At 31.2% G+C, this 23,372-nt stretch overlaps 1 protein-coding gene across 1 annotated transcript; it reads left to right on the top strand.

The window, feature by feature from the left end:
• Positions 1-11,584: 11,584 nt before the first annotated feature.
• Positions 11,585-14,543, top strand: LOC109805506 (proline-rich family protein). The gene is made up of 3 exons (XM_020367590.3): positions 11,585-11,943; positions 13,460-13,597; positions 13,962-14,543. Exons 1-3 carry the CDS (start codon positions 11,773-11,775, stop codon positions 14,325-14,327), a joined length of 675 nt encoding a protein of 224 aa, XP_020223179.1. The 5' UTR covers positions 11,585-11,772; the 3' UTR covers positions 14,328-14,543.
• The last annotated feature ends 8,829 nt before the right edge of the window (positions 14,544-23,372 follow it).

Below are 23,372 nucleotides of genomic sequence, written 5' to 3'. Positions count from 1 at the left end.
CAGGCACGAATATATATATATATATATATATATATATATATATATATATATATATTATTTATCAAATTTAGAATAATAACACCAAGATTTGAATTTAACAATCTATTCATACTATTATAACTCGATCATTAAATGATCTAATAATTTTCATGAATCATTCTTAAAGTAATAAAATTATATAATTAACAACTAACTAATATTTTAGCATTAGCATAGTAAAATTCACCAGTTAAAAATTTATTATTAATTCTTATATATATATATATATATATATATATATATATATATTAAATATGAACCATTATTTTCTATAAGAATTTTTTTAAAGGAATTTTTTATTTTAAATTTTAATTATATATCTAATTAAGTTTTTATTAATTAAGTTTTGATATTTTAAAATAAATTATCATTAAATAAACGTAATAATTTTTAAATTTTTTTCTCTTATTTGTGAGTTATAAGATTTACTTTTCTAAAATAATGATTTTTTTTAAAATCAATTATTATATAACAAGTTATTCGTCGAGCAATATTTATATACCTATTACAGAATTTGAAATTACTATACAAATTTTATTATAAAATTTTTATCAATTATAATTTAAATTTTGAAACATTACTAGGTAAAGAAACCACACCATAGTTAAATTTATTCACACAAAAAGTGATTTTGGTACACCAAAACTATATATAACTTATATGATATCTAGATGAAGGAAAAAGTCTTATTTTAATACAAATTTTTCTTCTTACTTATATTAATAGATTCACATCCCAAGTTGATATAGATTTACTATAGGATTGACATGGTTAGTAGGGGTAGGTAATATGTGACCATCAATATATATTAGAGCTGGTTGATTTGGTGAAAATACGAAGGAAGATAACCCAATGTCGAACGTCATTAAATTTCCAATAGCATCAATAGTCCAACTGGTACTGGTACTGGAAAATATAGTCGAAGTATGTAATACCCATTTTTTTTTATTATTAATTATCAATGGCATTTTCGTAAATTTTATAAAGGTATAGGGGTATTCTTGTAATTTTATTACTGATGGCATTTTCGCAATTTTCAAAAAAATATAAGGGGTGTTTTGGTAACTTGGAACGGGCCGTTCCAAAAGCAAAACGGGCCGTTCCAAGCTTAAAAATTATACTAAATTTTTTTTAGTGAGAACGGGCCCAGAACGGGCCGTTCCAAAAGGAGAACAGGCCGTTCTGACTTTGGAACGGGCCATTCTGGAGGGAGAACGGGCCGTTCCGGAAGGAGAACGGGCCGTTCTGATTTTAGAACGGGTCGTTCTGCTTTTTGGGAATGGGCCGTTCCGATTTTGGAACGGGCCGTTCCAGTTTAAAAATTTGCGTACATTTGAAAGATTCGGAACGGGCCGTTCCGAATTCAATACGGGCCGTTCCGGGTGACTCTGGTTGCCTATAAATAGGGGCCAGGGGGGTGAAAAAAAAATATACTGAGGGAAGTGAAAATCTTAGAGAGAGAGAAAGAGAAGAGAGAGAGAGAGAGAAAGAGAAGGGAGAGAGAGAGAGAAAGAAAAGAAAAGAGGAGAGAGAAAGAGGAATCCAGTAGAGGAGGTTCTGCCAGGGGAGAGAAAAGAGGAGGGAGAAGAGGAGATTCTGCCCGAGTTTCGGTCCTTGCTTAAGGAGAGAGGTGGAGGTTTTGCCCGAGTTTCGGTTCTTGTTTAAGCAAGAAAGAGGAGAAGGTTCTGCCCGAGTTTCAGTTCAGGTTTATACAAGTAAGGGTAGTGCTTATAAAATTAATCTAGTATATATGAGCATGATAGGAATAGTATAATTTTAATATGCTATCTTATGTGGAGATTTTCATTTCATATAGTATAATTTGGATCAATTGATGGTTGTTTTGGATATTTAATTATTTATATTATTATTATATTGACAAATTGGCATGGTTATGGTTATGTTTAATTATGGAATATGCTATGTGTATGTGGTTTGGAAAAGTAAATAGGACTTAAAGGAGTAAGGTTATGGTATGGATTAGATCTCTTGGTGAGATCAGGATATAATCTTTGAAAAAATATGAAATTTGGGAATCCCATGGTGAGGATTCCAATGTGGAACTTTTCCAAAGATTATATGATAAACCACTTCAGATGTTAGGTGGATTCTGAAGTACTCCTTTAAGTATTCTATTTGCTACCGGTATGGGGGCAAGGCCGAGTCATACCGATGGATGAAGTGGCCATGATCACCAGGGTTACGTGACGACGTAATCCAACTGTATATTTTCCATGAGAGGTTAGGCGTGGGACATGGGTTGCTGACATGTTTCACCGTATCAACACTTGGTTTGGATGGTGTTGAGGCCTACATTTGGTTTGGATGTGTTGGTTACATCATGGATTATACAGTGGTGTGACTTTGTTTTGGATATGAAATATGTATACATATGGTATGAATTGTATACATTGGTTATGGATTATTTTATTATCATAAAATATGTATACATTGGCATGGACGTGTATACAATATATGGTTTAAATTTAGAATGGAAATGACTTGTTGGTCTGGATAAATACTGTGGATAAATATTTGTTTAATGATATTTTATTATGATATACTATGGTTGGTTTTATATGTGCTAACCCTTATGTTTCCATGTGGTTTGGACTGTGATGATCTCACTATGTGGGGGAGCAGATCAGGTATGAGGCTTTGGGATAACAAGGAGTCTTTTGGATAGCTGCTTTGAGAAGTGGCTAGGTTTAGAGCTTGACCAGCACCTAGGGTGTCTTATTTTGATGTTTTCATGACATTGTAATTATATTATCTTTTTGGATTACTGTATAACTTTACTAAGGATGATGACTCTGCTATAGAAGATTATATTATATATTTTGGAAACAATTTATATGTTATTGTATAATTACACTCTAGCGTAGCTGGCTTTTGCTCTATTTTCTTTATTTTATATTATTTTATTTTGGTTGGTTATTGATGTGACGGCCTAGGGTGGGTCGTTACAATTTTGGTATCAGAGCTGGTCGAGTCTCTTTAGGGTTTGTGGGAAATGGTCTTATTATGTTTCTGTTGAGTGGAAATAGATTTTTTTGAAAAGAAATTTCTTATGTGTTTTAGTGTAAACTCATGGGTTCCTTGATCTTTTATCTTTATTAGGATGGTTGGTAGGGGAAACCATTCTCATCCTTCTTCAGGTGTAGATGAGCGGCAGATTGCTCAGGCTATGGAGCTAATTGCTGCTGCTATTGGACAACAGAATACTTTGTTGGCTCAAATGGAGACCAACCGGGCTGCAGCTGAAGCAGCTAGGACTGAGATACCTGATGAGTATAGAGGCTTGTCAGAGTTCAGAAAAGGGAATCCTCCTCAATTTACAGGTGTTAATGGACCTGAAGTTGCTGATCAATGGATTGAGGAGATGGAGAAAATCTTTATGGTGATGCATTGTCCTGAGGAAAGGAAGCTAGTTTATGCTGTTTATATGTTGGTGGGTGAGGCTAGTTTCTGGTGGAAAGGTGCTCAAGCTATGATGGAGGCTAGTGGGGAGGCGATAAATTGGGAAAACTTCAAAAAAGTATTCCTAGAGAAATATTTTCCAGATAGCGCCAGATATGCTAAGGAAGCTGAATTTTTGAGACTACAACAAGGGAATATGTCCGTTCAAGAGTATGTGGTCAAGTTTGAACACTTGGCTAGGTACTATTCTCAAGTTATCACTGAAGCCTGGAGATGCAGGAAGTTTAGTGAGGGTCTAAGATTTGAGCTGAAAAAGACTATTGTCCCTATGGAAATTATGGAGTTCCCAGTTCTAGTTGAAAAGGCAAAAACAGTTGAGAGATTTGAAGGAGGAAATAGAGTGGTAAAGGGTCCAGAGGGATCATCTGGATTTGGGAGGGGGAAACATCCTCAAAAGAGACCATCTCAGTTTCAAATTGGAAATGCTAATAAGAAACCGATGGGGACTACTACCACAAGAGATGTTCAGAGTATTAGATGTTATATCTGTGGAGGCCCACATATGATGAAGGACTATCCTACAAAGAACTATACGTGTTTTAAATGTGGCAAGGTGGGTCACATGGCTAAAGATTGCAATGTCAAAAATATTCCAGCTAGAGAGAACCAGAAAGTAGATCGACCTACTGCAGCAGGTCGTGTCTTTGCTTTAACAGGTGCTGAAGCTGAAACGACATCTGAGCTGGTAAAAGGAAAGGGCAAAGCTGATGGTAATGATATTTCTATTTTATTTGATTCTGGTGCTTCACATTCTTTTATTTCTTATGAATGCGTGGCAAGGTTAAATTTAGTTGTGAGTTCCTTGTGTGTGGATCTAGTTGTTTCTACCCCAGCTTCAGGGTCTATTTTGACTTCTGAGGTTTGTTTGAGATGTCCAGTGGAGGTAGAAGGGCGTTGTTATAAAGTGAATTTGTTTTGTTTACCTTTATCCGATTTGGATGTGATTTTAGGGATGGATTGGCTTTCTGCCAATAGGATTTTGATAGATTGTTCAGAGAAGAAATTAATCTTTCCTACTGATGAACAGGAGAGATTTATTTCTAATAGACAGGTGGATGGATTGTTGAAGGATGGAGCTCTTGGGTTTATGATCTTATCTTTTATTAGTGCAGAGAATGAAAAGTTGTTGAATAGTATTGATGTTGTTAGAGAATTTCCAGAGGTTTTTCCGGATGATGTTCCGGGATTACCACCAAAGCGAGAGTTAGAGTTTAGTATTGATCTTATACCAAGGGCGGGACCAGTGTCCATTTCTCCTTATAGAATGGCACCAGCGGAGTTATCTGAATTGAAGAAGCAGGTTGAAGAACTTTTGGAGAAGCAGATGATCAGACCTAGTGTATCTCCGTGGGGAGCACCAGTATTATTGGTAAAGAAGAAGGATGGTGGTGTGAGGTTATGTGTGGATTACAGGCAGTTAAATAAATTGACAATCAAGAATAAATATCCATTGCCAAGAATAGATGATTTGATGGATCAGTTAAGGGGAGCTACTATTTTCTCCAAGATTGATTTGAGATCTGGGTATCACCAGATTCGGGTAAAGGAGGAGGACATACCAAAGACTGCTTTCAGGACTCGGTATGGCCATTATGAGTATGTTGTCATGCCTTTTGGAGTGACGAATGCTCCAGCTATTTTCATGGATTATATGAACAGGATTTTCAGACCCTTTCTGGATAAGTTTGTGGTGGTGTTTATTGATGATATTCTGGTTTATTCTAGATCTATGGAGAAACATAGAGAACATCTGAGGATAGTTTTGCAGGTATTGAAGGAGAAACAGTTATTTGCAAAATTGTCAAAATGTGCGTTTTGGTTATCTGAAGTTAAGTTCTTGGGTCATGTGATTTCTGCACAAGGAATTGCAGTTGATCCTACTAAGGTGGAAGCGATTTTGAGGTGGGAGCGTCCAAAATCAGTTACTGAAATTAGAGGTTTTGTGGGATTGGCTGGCTATTATAGAAGATTCATAGAAGGATTTTCTAAAATAGTTATGCCTTTGACACAGCTGACCAGGAAGGATCATCCTTTTATATGGACGGAGGAGTGTGAAAGGAGTTTTCAAGAGTTAAAGGAAAAGTTGACTTCGTCTCCAGTGTTGATTCTGCCAGATCCTAATAAATCTTTTGAGGTTTATTGTGATGCATCTCATCAAGGTTTAGGATGTGTTCTTATGCAAGATAGACAGGTTGTGGCTTATGCATCTAGGCAGTTAAAGACTCATGAACGAAATTATCCTACGCATGATCTAGAGTTGGCTGCGGTGGTTTTTGCTTTGAAGATTTGGAGACATTATCTCTATGGAGCAAAGTTTGATGTGTTTAGTGATCATAAGAGTTTGAAATATTTGTTTGATCAGAAAGAGTTAAATATGAGGCAAAGGAGGTGGATTGAGTTTTTGAAAGATTATGACTTTCAGTTAATGTACCATCCAGGTAAAGCAAATGTGGTAGCAGATGCTTTGAGTAGAAAATCTCTTCATATGTCTTACATGATGGTTAAAGAGATGGAGTTAGTAGAGAAATTCAGGGATATGAATCTTAATGTTGTGATTGCCTCAGATTTTATTAGTTGTGGTATGACTACCATTACTAGTGATTTCTTGGAGATGGTGAAACAAAAACAAGTTCAGGATACGAGATTGAATAAGGTTAGAGAGTTGTTGGGTTCTGAGAAAGTTGAAGGATTTGAACAAGATATGGATGGAATCTTGAGGTACAAGGGTAGAATTTGTATTCCACAAGATGAGGAGTTGAAGAAGTTGATACTTGAGGAAGGTCATAAAAGTAAGTTGAGTGTACATCTGGGTATGACAAAAATGTATCAAGATTTGAAGAAAATGTTCTGGTGGAATGGTATGAAGAGGGAGATAGCTGAGTATGTTGCATCTTGCATTGTGTGTCAAAAAGCTAAAGTAGAACATCAAAAACCAGGAGGTTTGTTACAAATGATGGAAGTGCCAGAATGGAAATGGGATAGTATAACCATGGATTTTGTTGTTGGATTACCAAGATCTGCTAAGAATTGTGATTCTATTTGGGTGATCGTAGATAGATTAACTAAGTGTGCTCATTTCCTTCCAATGAATATAAAGTGGTCCTTGGAAAAGTTAACTCAATTGTATATGAAGGAGATTGTTAGATTACATGGTGTGCCCTCCAGTATCATCTCTGATAGGGATCCTCGTTTTACATCCCGATTTTGGCAAAGTTTGCATCAAGTGTTAGGGACTAAGTTGAGGCTTAGTTCTGCTTATCACCCACAAACTGATGGGCAGCCTGAGAGGACTATCCAATCTTTGGAGGACTTGTTGAGGGCTTGTATTTTGGATCATCTAGGGAATTGGGAAGAGATGTTGCCTTTGGTCGAGTTCACTTATAATAACAGTTTTCATGCAAGTATAGGAATGGCACCATTTGAGGCTCTGTATGGGAGGAAATGTCGAACACCTTTGTGTTGGTTTAAAGAGGGAGAATCAGTGATGGTGGGGCCAGAGATCATCTTACAGACTACTGAAAAGGTGAAACAAATTCAGGAAAGAATGAAAGCTGCTCAGAGTCGGCAAAAGTCTTATGCAGACAAGAGGAGGAAACCTTTGGAGTTTTCAGAAGGAGAACATGTGTTTTTGAAAGTAACTCCTACCACAGGTGTGGGAAGAGCTATCAAAGCTAAGAAGTTGAATCCTAAGTTTATTGGGCCGTATCAAATTCTCAAGAGGATTGGACCAGTGGCATATCAGATTGCATTACCTCCATTCCTTTCTAATCTGCATGATGTGTTCCACGTTTCACAACTGAGGAAATATATTCACGATCCAAGTCATGTCTTGGAATCAGAGGCAGTACAAGTTAAGGAGAATTTAACTTTTGAGAAACAACCAGTTTCAGTGGCAGATAAGAAAGTTAAACAGTTGCGAGGTAAATCTATCAATTTGGTGAAAGTTATTTGGGATGAGATTACTAATGAAGCTACTTGGGAGTTGGAGGAAAGGATGAAGGATCAATACCCATATCTCTTTTAGAGTAAGTGAATTTTCGAGGACGAAAATTTTTGTTGTTGGAGAGAATTGTAATACCCATTTTTTTTTATTATTAATTATCAATGGCATTTTCGTAAATTTTATAAAGGTATAGGGGTATTCTTGTAATTTTATTACTGATGGCATTTTCGCAATTTTCAAAAAAATATAAGGGGTGTTTTGGTAACTTGGAACGGGCCGTTCCAAAAGCAAAACGGGCCGTTCCAAGCTTAAAAATTATACTAAATTTTTTTTAGTGAGAACGTGCCCAGAACGGGCCGTTCCAAAAGGAGAACATGTCGTTCTGACTTTGGAACGGGCCATTCTGGAGGGAGAACGGGCCGTTCCGGAAGGAGAACGGGCCGTTCTGATTTTAGAACGGGTCGTTCTGCTTTTTGGGAACGGGCCGTTCCGATTTTGGAACGGGCCGTTCCAGTTTAAAAATTTGCGTACATTTGAAAGATTCGGAACGGGCCGTTCCGAATTCAATACGGGCCGTTCCGGGTGACTCTGGTTGCCTATAAATAGGGGCCAGGGGGGTGAAAAAAAAATATACTGAGGGAAGTGAAAATCTTAGAGAGAGAGAAAGAGAAGAGAGAGAGAGAGAAAGAGAAGGGAGAGAGAGAGAGAAAGAAAAGAAAAGAGGAGAGAGAAAGAGGAATCCAGTAGAGGAGGTTCTGCCAGGGGAGAGAAAAGAGGAGGGAGAAGAGGAGATTCTGCCCGAGTTTCGGTCCTTGCTTAAGGAGAGAGGTGGAGGTTTTGCCCGAGTTTCAGTTCTTGTTTAAGCAAGAAAGAGGAGAAGGTTCTGCCCGAGTTTCAGTTCAGGTTTATACAAGTAAGGGTAGTGCTTATAAAATTAATCTAGTATATATGAGCACGATAGGAATAGTATAATTTTAATATGCTATCTTATGTGGAGATTTTCATTTCATATAGTATAATTTGGATCAATTGATGGTTGTTTTGGATATTTAATTATTTATATTATTATTATATTGACAAATTGGCATGGTTATGGTTATGTTTAATTATGGAATATGCTATGTGTATGTGGTTTGGAAAAGTAAATAGGACTTAAAGGAGTAAGGTTATGGTATGGATTAGATCTCTTGGTGAGATCAGGATATAATCTTTGAAAAAATATGAAATTTGGGAATCCCATGGTGAGGATTCCAATGTGGAACTTTTCCAAAGATTATATGATAAACCACTTCAGATGTTAGGTGGATTCTGAAGTACTCCTTTAAGTATTCTATTTGCTACCGGTATGGGGGCAAGGCCGAGTCATACCGATGGATGAAGTGGCCATGATCACCAGGGTTACGTGACGACGTAATCCAACTGTATATTTTCCATGAGAGGTTAGGCGTGGGACATGGGTTGCTGACATGTTTCACCGTATCAACACTTGGTTTGGATGGTGTTGAGGCCTACATTTGGTTTGGATGTGTTGGTTACATCATGGATTATACAGTGGTGTGACTTTGTTTTGGATATGAAATATGTATACATATGGTATGAATTGTATACATTGGTTATGGATTATTTTATTATCATAAAATATGTATACATTGGCATGGACGTGTATACAATATATGGTTTAAATTTAGAATGGAAATGACTTGTTGGTCTGGATAAATACTGTGGATAAATATTTGTTTAATGATATTTTATTATGATATACTATGGTTGGTTTTATATGTGCTAACCCTTATGTTTCCATGTGGTTTGGACTGTGATGATCTCACTATGTGGGGGAGCAGATCAGGTATGAGGCTTTGGGATAACAAGGAGTCTTTTGGATAGCTGCTTTGAGAAGTGGCTAGGTTTAGAGCTTGACCAGCACCTAGGGTGTCTTATTTTGATGTTTTCATGACATTGTAATTATATTATCTTTTTGGATTACTGTATAACTTTACTAAGGATGATGACTCTGCTATAGAAGATTATATTATATATTTTGGAAACAATTTATATGTTATTGTATAATTACACTCTAGCGTAGCTGGCTTTTGCTCTATTTTCTTTATTTTATATTATTTTATTTTGGTTGGTTATTGATGTGACGGCCTGGGTGGGTCGTTACAAAGTAACCCTAGTAAAAGGTCCAAAGTATAACGGATAGATCTATCTCTTTATGATTTAATTAAAAGATACATACATATATTAAGAACAAGAAGAGAAAAAAAAAATACAAAAGAAAGGTGTGAGAACATTTATCAAATAATAAAATTAATTAATTTAGAATATATATATATATATATATATATATATATATATTATATATATATATATATATTTGCATATCATTATTAATCAAAAATTTAGATTTTTACTCCATGGAGGGGTTTGAATTGTTTTTGTAGTGACTAGTCGAGATAAATGAACTTAATTATGGTATCAAATAAAACAAGGATATTTTACCTTAAATATTAATTTACTCATTTAAATCTCCAAGGTTAAACTTTCAACTACAAATTAATTCAAGTCCATTGATAATTTATTATAAGAAATTAAAATTTACATTTACTAATATTTAAATATATATATATATATACACTTTATATAATCAATTTTTTTAAATTTAAAATAATTTTATTACTTATATTTTATATTATTAAATATTTAAGATTTAACAATTTAAATATTTATACTTCGTAATAATAATGTAATTAAATATTACTCTAAAGAATATTATAAATGGAATTTTTAAAATTGTATAATATAATTAAATATTATATATTTCCATTTTAGTTTATGAGAAATATTGTAATAAAAATTTTAAAGTATTACAATTATATAAAAATATTGTGCTTAATCTCTATTTAGTTTAAAATATGTCAACTAAAAATTTATATTATTATTTTAAAAATAAACATTGTTATAGAAATTTGGAATGTTACATATTGCCTGTCAGGCATTAGCTAAAGTACGATCATTCGTCTCTGCTCTAACTTTTCTAATTAATAAAAAATTATATAATAACTCAATACACTCAACATAAAACATACAAGTTCAAAGTACATACAAAACATGATAAACACATAACACATTATTTAGATGAATCGATTTGCTCTAGTGCTACTAAATGTCACACCCTTTAACCCTAAATAATTAAATAAAGAATTTAGTAAATAATAAATTTAATAGATCAACTAATTTATATAATAGTAATTTCTTATAAATCTATGATTAGTAAAAAGGTTCATACACTTTACAACAACTTTATTAAATCAAGGGGAACATAACAAAATAATGTGTGAAATTAAAATAAAACACAAATCGCCTTATTGAACAAAACTCCAACATAAAATATAAGGAAACAAAACTTAAATAATTTCAATTGAAATAATAAAACTATAATCTCCGTATGATGTCACACTAATATAAAGGTATGATGTAACTTAATCTCACTAATTATTAATAATAAATAACTAATAAGCATGGTAGATTCGTAACTTTGTACTTTAGACATGACCAAGAGTTTAATCCTTTATTTGTGAGTATAAAAATATATTTGTCTCTTTAATAATTTGAGTCGTTATATATTAGTCGAGTAGAATTGAGCTAAAAAAATTTCATTAAAAATTTTGTGTGAAAATTTTCAATAAAAATTAGTTATAAAAAAGTTAAAATACTTTATTCTCTTTACATAAATTTACCAATTTATTTATTACAGATCTAGTTTAGTATAATAAATATATATATATATATATATATATATATATATATATATATATATATATATAAAGAAACAACTAGTGTTATAGTCATAATGTCGTTAGCACAGGATTGTTAATCGCACTAGCTCAACATCAACACGAAACACTAAAAATAAATAAACTATTTTTTAATAATAAAAAGACCATGAATAATATTTGACAAAGAAATTTTGTTGAAAAACCACAAATCGACCACGGTTTTCATGATACATTTGTGGCTAGGAAAATCGGACTCATCCAAGATCTTTTTTCAGCTACATGGAACTATTTCCATCAGATATTTTTCCCAACACAAGTACTTTACCTTTCCAATCCATGTGTCCACACATGACATATCCCACTCAACTTGTCCCTTCAAGGCTCAAGCTCAACCACGAAACACCAATCCTCAACACTTCTATTCAGTTTTACCCTCTAAACCACAACTCCAGGATCTCCTTCAAAATCCTAACTTTCTTGGAAACCTTTTGTGGAGAGATTATTTTGGTTTAAACTTTAATTTCAGAGTTGATGGCTTGTGCATTGCAAGCAACCTTAGCAGCCAACACTTGTGCCTTTTCTTCCAGGAGATTCTCCTTGAAGCACCAAAACACCAGTAAGAGAAGGTTTTGTTTGTTCACTGTTAGAGCTGCCTCTGATGACCCTGACTGCAATGAGGAAGAATGTGCCCCGGATAAGGAAGTGAGTTCATTAGTTTCTTGACCAATTTGGAGTTTGTGAGGGGTGTTTTGTTCTATTTAATTTGCTTGTTGTGCCTTAGAAATGAAGGGGAAATATGAGAAATGAAAAATGGGACCATGGGAATATAATATTGAAGAATAAGTTCCCTTTGAGTATTTCAATTACATGTTATGTCTTAGTATATTGTTGTTCTGCATATAGATCCCCGAGGAGAAATTAGGAGGAAGAATTTGGTTGTGCTTATTAGTTTTGGACTTTTTGTCAATTTGAGGCCACACAAAATGTTTTTTCAGCTGAGAGTTAGGTTTTTGAATAATTTAAGGTAGTGTTTGTGAAATGTTACCATAATTTATGGTCTAGACTGGCATGACATAGTCTGAGAAGGATCATTGTCATTAGATCTATGCTGGGGACACAACTCTCATTGCACAACATGTCAAGTTTAGCTTCAAATTTTTTTATATGCATATTTCTGAAATGCCAGCATCTATAATTTTGTAATTGACATTTTGTATATTGCCTTCAACATGAATATTGTATTTTTGTCCTTTTTTTGTACGTTACTACCTATAGTCATAATTATAACTTATAAGCAACATGGGTCAAATAATCGAGACCAAGAAAAGTCATTAACATGGTTACTTTTAATTAATTCTATCATAAATTCAAGTTTTGTTCTAAACATCCCCTTTATTTTAAGTAATTGTTATATTTAATGTTAGTTACAGGTGAATGCATAGGAATTAGAGTTAACAATAAATGAAAGGTATAAAAAAATTAAATCTTGATAACTTTAAAAACTGATGATTATTATTTATAATTAAGACTAAAGAAAAGTATAATTTGTTATTTATAATTAGGAAAAAAGGTAGTACTATAGATGCAAACAAATGATTCATTCTGAAATTAGGGAAGTTTTTTTTGTGCTCAATGGTCAATGGAAATTCTGTGAATTAGCTTAGTTGTGACTCGTGACTAAAATAAAAATGATGTATTAAAAAAATCCAAGTCTAATATAAATTGGCTAGAGATAGCTAGAGTCAAAATATATGTATAAATAGAGAGAAATTCTCACCTTACTAGTTACAAATTTATTTTATAAGGTTGAATTAGACACTTAGACCTAAACCTACATTCTAAGATGATTGTGATTTGTGAACAATGGATTTTACAAAAGTTGTCTCTCGAAAACTACTATTTTAGGGGAATTATGTGCGTCCAGAGATGTATGCAATGATATGTAGGACAATTTAGAAATTCCACTTTATGTCACCGAGCCTTTCTATGTGAAACACATTTATGTGTTAATGAAATTTGCAGTTCAGTTTCACCTGAATCGAATGTGCTTCCAATTATTATACCATTTCATCTTCTGCCTGACTTTCTAATCAAGATGACCTGCAATAATTCATGCATTAGTGAAAGATGAAAGCTACATCTTCGATGCATTTATCACTTTATCTTCCTCCTTTATTCACAGACAAAGGATGCTAATCCTCTGTTGATGTTGATTTAGGTAGGGAAGGTCAGTATGGAATGGTTAGCTGGGGATAAGACTAAAGTAGTCGGTACATACCCACCTCGTCGAAAGCCGGGTTGGACTGGTTATGTTGAGAAAGACACTGCTGGACAGACAAACATATATTCAGTTGAGGTCAGTATTTTCCAATTTTAACTAATTCAAGGCCTTTTATTTTGTTGAATTTTAATGTTTATTTTGAAGCATGCAAACCCTGGTAGTGTGATAACTGATAAGAGATTATTAATTAGGTAATCATGAATATATTGTTAGTGTTATATATCGAATGTCAAATCGAAGAATTCCTGTTCTTAGAATTTGGGTTTAGGCCTAACTAAACTCTGAAAGCTAACTCAATTGTCCCTCACTTATATACACTATTTAGTCACATATTACTAATTAATGTAGGATCTTCAACACATGGTAACATAAACTTGTTCTTAACATAAACCAATGAGAAGTATGATCAATTTGTCTAACACACTATGGCCTTTTCCAGCCAGCAGTTTATGTGGCAGAAAGTGCTATAAGTTCAGGAACTGCCGGCTCTTCTTCTGATGGTGCCGAGAACACGGCTGCGATTGTTGCCGGCCTTGCCCTGATCTCAGTTGCCGCAGCGTCCTCAGTATTGCTACAAGTTGGTAAGAATGCTCCTCCTCAGATCCAGACAGCTCAATACTCTGGACCATCACTTACTTACTACATCAACAAGTTCAAGCCACCAGAAATTATTGAAGCATCCGTGCCGAGTGAGGCAGAACTATCATCACCAGTTAAACCTGAAAGTTCTTCTTCAGAAGTTTCCCAGGTTCAGGTTGAAGCTGAGGTTCAGCTCGAGACAGCAAGTGTCAACATTGGGTCGTAGGTGTATCACGTGGTTACAACTTTTGCTACGAAAACATAGCAAAGAAGTTTATTTTGTGTCTATAGTATGAGTCATTGTATACATAACTAAAGCTTAGTGAATGCAAATGTTTTGGTTAAATATCATTCTTGGTATGCTGGTGCCGCCAAGTACTAACTGAAAGTGTGTTTATCTTTTGCACGGGAAAGTAATGATCTTAGTTTCTGTTTTACATAATCCTCCAAATAGTGAAACCACATTGGAAAATATATAATGTTCTATTGGTTCCTAAGGTTTTTTTGAGGCATATTTAAGATGCTTATTCATGTGTTCACTAATGCATAATTCATGCAGCATGTTTGGCTACTTCCTAAATTTGCTCATGAAGGGGATTTTGTAGAAAAACAATCATGTTTGGTTGTAATCAAGTTTATTTCGAAAATTCTGTATGACTAGAAATAGAAAAAACAATGTACATTATGTGTGTTGGGTAGAAATATATTCTTATAAATTTGAATATATATACTTAGGGTGTTTAATATATATGATTTTTTAAAGTTTAAATATGTTTTTAGTTCTATAAATAAGAAGGAAATATGTTTTGGTCTATTTCTCAATTCAAATGTCGATAGTGAATTTCTGAAATAAAGTTTAAATTCTAATGGTTAACTTATATTTTATCTTTTTCACTTTTCAATTAATTATTAAAATAATTTTTTTAATTTTGTTTTTACATAAGGCTTGATTTTATTATTCCTTTTTCTTTTTCTTTTGTTTATATGCTTCTACTCATGCATGTATGGCGTTGTAATAAAATGTACAATATGAAAAAAAAAAGTAATTGAAACTAAAAATAATATAATTAAAATAATTGATCTTTAAATTCATATTTTATTAGTCATAATAAATATTTTATACATCAAGTAAAATATTATTAGATGTAATTAACTAATCAAATAAGTAATATATTCTTTAATTTTAAGTTTTGAGAGCATATTTTCAAATCCTTTATAGGGTAAGTCAAATTTCATGAATGTGTTAATTTTATATATTTGCAAAATATTGATTATAAAATCATTTCATTGGAATATTAATTGTTTAAAAGATTATTATTTTTAGTTTAAAAGGAGTATCAAGAGCACATTCTAACACCAATAAACCAACATTATGATTCCTAAAGTGCCATGTAATAGCAAGTTAGTCTCTAAAAGGATTGAAATTATAAATTAGTTTCATAATATGTATTTCGTTAGTCAATTTAGTTCAACATTAATGAATATTAATGACGGTGTTAATCATGATAAGATGTATATTAAGAATTTATTTATTTTTAAGGGATCGTTTATTTAAGCTAAAAAAAGAAGTGTTTTTAAAAATATAAAAAAAAAGTCTTCAAGAAGATAGGAGTAATAGTTTCTTAAAAAGAATTAGATAAACACATCAAAAAGTAAAAAATATGCGTATTCTTTTCTTTAAAAAAGAACTGTTATATATAAAAGAAAAAGTTTAAACAAATGGATTCTATGTATCTTGTCATATTCTTTTTGGTTCACCACGTGGCACCCACGTTAGTAGAAACCAAAACAAAATTTCTAAGGACTTTCAAAACCAAAATGACATTAACAAAATTATCTTTTTTAATTTTCTTTCTTGTTTCCATATCAACAAATTATAATAAAATTAAAATGAAACTAAAATGAAACATTTAAGATCCAAATAAAAAAGTAATAATATCTTAATTACTTTTTTTTTTTCTCACCTATTGTCTTTATAAGTTTATAACATCTCAATCTTTACTAGTCCTTGTCTAATATTATAGTTGATGGACAAAAGTGGGCTATAACGGAATAATTTTACAATGAAGAAACTGTCAAGAAATTCTACGCTAACGCATTTCCAATGAAGCAGACAAAGGCAATTCGGTGTACTTGGCACTATAAATATTTGTCATGAAGTGATACTCACTTTATAGTGATATAATAATTGTCACTAAAATCTATTTTTATACTATAAATATAATATACATTGGTATATTGTTAAAAAGTATTGGTATAAGCTATACTGTCAAAATCAACATTAAAATTATGTATAGTTATATATCAAATAAATTTATACTTACATATATTATATAAATAGTGACACTTTTTGTATGTTATTGTATATAACATTTCTTGTAGTGTGGATTCGACATGAGGTAATTGAATATGATAGAGACTCAATCAACACTTACTTAGGTGAACCCTCCACACTTCTTGAGATTGGTATTGACATGCACCAGGGACGTGGAGAATTTGATGGAGATAAGAATACTTAATTGCTTTGCCGACTAGGTCACACATATGAGCTGATTAAGAGGTCAAGCATGAAGAAACTTGATAGGGGAAAATCTAACACTAACAACTGAATAAAAGAGTAATAAAACAAAAATTAAATCTTCTTACTTCCAAGAATCAGTGACGAACACCAATAAAAATAAAAGCAAAAATAGATAAGCACAAAAGATATAGATTTTTAACATGCAAAACCTTTCAATGTAGTGTAAAAATCATGAGTCATTTGTTAGTTGTCATTTTTACTTGAATTTCATGAATATTATTGTGTAAAATTGGCATTCTTTCATTTTTTTTTCCCTTATAAATTGCCCAAGGATGTGAATATTATATATAGATATGTAAATTATGTTATAGAAATTCAACTCAATCAAATTATAGTAAACTTTTGTTAATTATGGTGTTTTTGCTTTGTAGGTTAAGAGAAAAGAAATCAAGACCAAAAAAAAAAATTGAAGTTCAAAAAGATTCGTGGAAGAAAATATGTTTATCTCTATTAACTCAACAAGGCTTAAGCTATACCAGAAGGGCTTAAGTCATTAAGCTTAAGCCTTTTTAATTTTCTTCTGGTGAAGAATTTTAAAAAATGCTTAAGCCATTTTAATTTCTTCATGGTGAAATATTTAAAAAAGGCTTGAGCCATTCAGAAATAGCTTAAGCCAATTTGTAGTAGTAAATAATCTCTTGTTACAAATCAAAACATATAAAGGGGTGAAAGGAACAAGACAATGGAGCTTTTTAGAGAACGACACACCTCAACCATCACACTCTCTCTCTAGCCTCAAAGACCATCCAAGTTGAAAATTTTAGTGGTGATTCCGACGTTTTGGGAACGGGACGACGACAATTTCTACTAGATTTTTCTTCTTCCCTTTTATTGTTGGTTGGATCTCATGGAAATGAGTAGCTAATCTTTTCCTTTTGGGATTGGATGTAATCGATTTCACCTTGATGTAACTCTTGATTTTCACATATATGTTATGATCTCTTCTACTTATTAGTGATTCATTTTTGTTCTTAATGCCTTTATGTTTTGATCGCTCATATTTGAAACTTTGATTTATAACTCAATTGAAAAATGTTTTCAAGATCATGAATTAAAGAATCACCTAATGATTTAAGTTGCTAGGAATAGAGCTAAAATCATTAGTTTTTAAAGGATTTTCTTAATGTAGATTTTCCTTTATTTAAATATGCAAAGAATTGATATTTAAGGGAAAAACTTAGAATCTCTCTACTAAGAAATTAGTATTGAGTGATTGTAATCCCAGATAATATTATAGGAGAGTAATTAACACATGTATACTTATTAAGATTACAAAAAGGTGTAGTAGGTGAAATCCAGTCCCAAGCATCTCATATCTAAATTTCTCTAATACTTATTTGCATATTTGTCACTTGTTTTAAGTTTTATTAATTTTAACTTTGAGTTTAATGAATCAAATGTTGAACATGTGTGAATAATATATATATATATATATATATATATATATATATATATATATATATATATATATATATATATATTTGCCACGAGATCAACATCATCCAAACCAAAGAAAAAATCCATTATGATCAACAAAGGCTATAAGAAAATCTTCAATGAACACATCAAATATTACTTACAATCAGATAAAGCAAACCAAATATAATTGATTACAAATGAGAAATAAGATGAAAAACCCAAAAATAGAGCTATTATAGTGAGACACTTTTCTCTCACTCTAGACCATGTTTTCACGATCCAACTATTGAAAATGAAGCACCATGTCCTAAGCACCTGCTATCCAAAAACTAGCTTGATCCAACGGTAAAAGAATCTTCATCTACAAATTGAAAACTATTGCATCATGGATATGTTAACTCAACAACAAAACTTTCTCTCTTCTTTTCTCTATATATTTTGTTATTGTTCTTTCTCAAAATGAGTCACTCTCTTCATCCTAAATTGATCTTCTAACATATCTATCTTGATTTTATCATTTTCTTTCTTTAAGACTTTGCATTTTTCTTTAATTCTTTTGTAGTCAAGAGAGATCATGTGAAAGTTAGCTAAACAAGTTTCATAAGACATCTCTTCCTCATCAGAATTTCCAGAAGAGCAAGAGAGAAAGAGTTATAGGTTACCCCCAATTCTGTATCATCTCCGTCTGCCATAAGACAAATATTGACTTTTTTTCATTTGAACTACTGTTGTTATTGTCTAAATCTTCCCAAGTGACCATCAAGCTTTTCTTGGCCTTCTTTATGTTGTTCCATTGTTTCTAGAGTGCAAAACATTTAGCTTTCATATGTCCAAGGTTCTTGCACTCATAGTAGATGACCTCCTTATTCTTTTTTATGTGACATTAACTATGGTAGCCAATAGGTGGGGAATTGGTAGGGTTTGAAAGTGGCCTTTTAATTATATTGTGATTCGTGGAGTTAGTGGGGAAAATTAAGTGTTTCCAACAAAGAGTTTGGTTAATCATTAAAGGGTTTTCTATTTTGTTAGAGAGAGCAAAGTCGAGGAAGGTTGTAACTGAAAGAAGGTCGAAAAAGTGGGCAAGGTGATCGTCATCGTGAAATTTTTGCAAAAGCAACACATGAAACACATAATGGATCCTTGTTGTTGGCAAGAAAGCAAGCTCATACACTACTATACCAATTTGGTATTGAATGTGGAAAGGGTTGTAGTACTTGGGTGCAAGTTTCTTAAATGAATGACAAGAAACAAAGGCTTGCCAATATGAATAAAGGTGTTTGGGGACCTTATCTCCTTTCTAAAAGGCAATATCCTTAGGATGTTTGTTGGCTTGAGCAATCATTTATTGTCTTGCTTGAGCAAGGTATCTTTTAAGGTTGCCTAATAGGGTACGTCTTTGTTGCATATCTTCTTCAATGGTTTTTATAGTTGTAGATCTAGGTCAGTAAAGAGGAAAAGAATGTGGTGGTCAATTATACAAAGCACAAAAGGGTTTTTTGTTATTGTTGATGCTATGGAAATTTGTTTTCTTATGACCTAGACATATACAATCAAAATAACCTTTATTTTTTATTTGTGATATATATATATATATATATATATATATGTACATAATAAATAAAAGTTTTCATTATGTAGCAAACTTATATACACAATGAAAAATTGCTTTTTGTTGTGTATGAGTTTCATACACAATAAAAATTATGGAAACTAGTTTTCATTATATATGTCTATTCATTGTGAATATGGACTTCATACACAACATATTTTGTTTAAAATGTTTTTTCAATCATAATTTTATTATAATTTATTAGCTTTTATTCTTTTCCACTGATGCATGTATAACATGTTGTCACATACATGATATATTAGATATGGAAGCAAAGTTTATTTTAGGAAAGACACTTCACACTTATAGTACATTCAGAGGTGATGCTTGTTTAATTATATTTTATGCACAAGATATTAAACTCGTTAAAAAATTATTAGATTATTTAATAAAAAAAATAATACACAAATGAAAAGGAAATTAAATACATAGGTCTCACTATAACACTACTGGTTAACCTAAACCTAATTAGACTGTAGTGTTTCATTAAAATGAGTCAAATCCCAATTAAACCAATTGTAATGCTAATGATTGACCAAGGTCCAATTATATCAAAATGATAGATTAATAATGGACTAAGGCTCAATTAGGTTCAAGAGTAACATAGGTGTTTCACCAAGTCCTAAGTGTAACACTGATGATTCATTAAAATAAGGCTTAAGTATAATAAATGATTGACCAATTTTCAATAAGGAATAAGTGTAATATTAGTGATTAACAAAAACCCAAGTATTACACAAAAGATTGACCAAGGCCTAATTAGGCAAAATAAGGTCTAAGTGTAATAACCAAGGCCCAATTAGGCTGCAGTGTAACATTATCAATTGGTCAAGGCCTAATAAGGCCAAGTGTAGTATTAATGATTGATAAATGACTAAATATTACATAGCAGTGGACCAATGTCAAATAAGGTCTAACTGAAACATTAATGATTAATTAAAGCCCGTTTAGATAGTAATGTTACACTAACAATGTACCAAGACCCAATTAAGCCAAATTGTAAACTAATGATTGAGAAATGACTAATTAAATAAAAATGTTAAAATGACGATGGTCCAAGACCCAATTAGCCCCAATTGTAACATTGATGATTAACCAAGACCCAATTAGGTCCAAGTGTAACATTAGTGATTAACCGAGGCCAATTAAGACTTAAATTTAACAACCAAGGATCAATTAGGACAAAATGTTACACTGATGATAGACTGAGGCTCAATTAGGTTCAATTGAATACTAGTAGTTGACCAAAGCCTAATTAGTTTGAAGCAGTACACTAATAATGTACTAAGGCCCACTTAAGTGAAATGTAACATTGGTGATTAATCAAGGCCTAAATATCTTGTCTTTTTTTTTTCCTTAACAATAATTAAATAATTTTTATTGAATTTTTAAATATATTAATGACAATTTGAGCACTTTAGTTGTATTTTGAAAACTTTGAGTTTTTTTTATATATGTTATTTTGATTAATGAAAATGATTAATGTCATTTATTTAATTTTAGTCAAGATATATATGTTATTAAGATTATGCTAATGTTGGATGTAATTGTATGTAATACACACAAGTGTTATTGAACAGAAATATATAAATGATACTTAGTATCTAAAATATTGGTTGTTAAAATGGTTATTAAGTTTACAAATAGGTCTCTAAATTAGTCTCTAAACAAACTAATTTGAAAATAATTTCATTATGTATGTCACCAATTTAGTGACTAATATGGTGGTCTTTGATTTTGTTACTAATTGTTTAGTTGCTAATGGAAACTCAAAATAGCTACCAAAAATCATGTTTGTTATTTAGCAATCACATAAATCAATCACTAGATTGGTACATAATGATTATTATTAGTCACCAAATATCACATTTGTCTTCACTCTTAAACATCAAATGAATCTAATTTAGCTATCAATATAGTCTGTCAACCCATAAAATCAATCCATTACCCATAACAATATCCACCATTAATGCCAACATTCTCTATATAACATGGTACATTATGCAGTTAAACCTAACCTAATCTCAATAGATAAAACACTACTACTCCTTCCTGATTTGAGCATAGGTGTGTCTTTGTATATACCATTCATGCCACTTTGAAAGGTATTAAACAATTGGAGCCAAGGAGGATTGAAATTTGTAACCCAATGAAATATTGGATGTAACCTAATCCAACTCATTTTTCAACCTAATTATGCCTTGATCAATCATTAATGTTATAATCAGGTCTTATTGGACTTTAGTTACACATCAATGTAATACTTCAACCTACCTGACCCTTGTTTAGTTATTAGTATACCAAGGTTAATTGTGTTTTGGTTAATGATCTGGATTATATTTAAGCTTCATTGAACCTTGGTCAAACACTAGCATAACACATCATATTGATATATAGTTTTAACTTTATATTCCTATTGTTATTTGTTATTATACTAATATATATATATATATATATATATATATTATTTATTCATATTAATATTATTTGTATTTCTAGTTATAAATAAAATAGTTATTATATTATTAATTTTATATTTTAATTTTATACTATGTTATGTTTATTATTATTATTATTAGACTAAAATAGGATTTAGGTCCCATAATTTTATTTTAAGTTTCAATTTGATCCTTTAAGTTTCAAATGTTTCTCGTTCCTTAAATTGACAAAAGGACTAATTTGATCTAACATTGAAACTTTAAAGACCAAAATAAAACTTTTAAACTTAGGTGACTAAATTGAAAGAAAAAAAAAATTAAGGGACCAAAATTTTATTTTAGAATTATTATTATTATTATATGTTAAGATGTAAAGTGACTTTATTTTTTTTTAAATTAAAACATATTTTAAAGCATCTTTATATTAAGTTTTTTTTAATAAAAATAAAATAATTATAATATAAAACAAAAATATAATAATATAATTTTATAATTATTATTTATTTTTTAAAATGAATATGAAATATTTTAATATAATATTAATAATTTCAATTTAATATTATTTTTTGTTATTTTAATTATGTTATTAGCGACCAAACTTTCGGTCACAAAATGTTACACATAATCACATCTTTTTTATTAATTAAATTTATATTAATAGTGTTGCTTTGGGCTTAAGCATGATGAGTGTAATTTTTTTTTTTACAGTCGAAGCTCGATAAGGATTAAGGAGGTGGAGGGTAGTGTTGGTATTAGTGTTAATATATAAATTAAATCTATAAATTCTTACAAAAAAAATTAAAAATTATATAATAATTTATTATATTAATTTAAATCAACGTATAAAATATTTTTATAATTACTTGTTAATTTGAATTAATGAAATATAATATTAAATAATTTTTAAATTTTTTAAAATTTACAGATTTCATTTATATATTAAAATTTTTTAATTTAACTGTTGAATTGTTAAAATTTGAAATAAAATAAAAATTATTGAGTGGAGAAAATGTACTAAGATTTATTATCAAAATAAGTGAATTTATCTCTCTCTCAAAATATATATATATATATATATATATATATATATATATATAGTTGCGACAAAACAGGTGTCGCTACCTACTCCAACATCTAAGAGATAAGGAAGTATCAGAACTAAATAAAAGTAGTTATAATTAGAGGGATCAAAATCATTGCCTGTAAATTAATACACAAGGGTTA

This window comes from Cajanus cajan, chromosome 10, assembly GCF_000230855.2.
Source record: "Cajanus cajan strain Asha chromosome 10, NIPB_CcT2T_4, whole genome shotgun sequence".
NCBI classification, from domain to species: Eukaryota; Viridiplantae; Streptophyta; class Magnoliopsida; order Fabales; family Fabaceae; genus Cajanus; species Cajanus cajan.
This window is presented reverse-complemented; position numbering and strand designations above follow the sequence as displayed.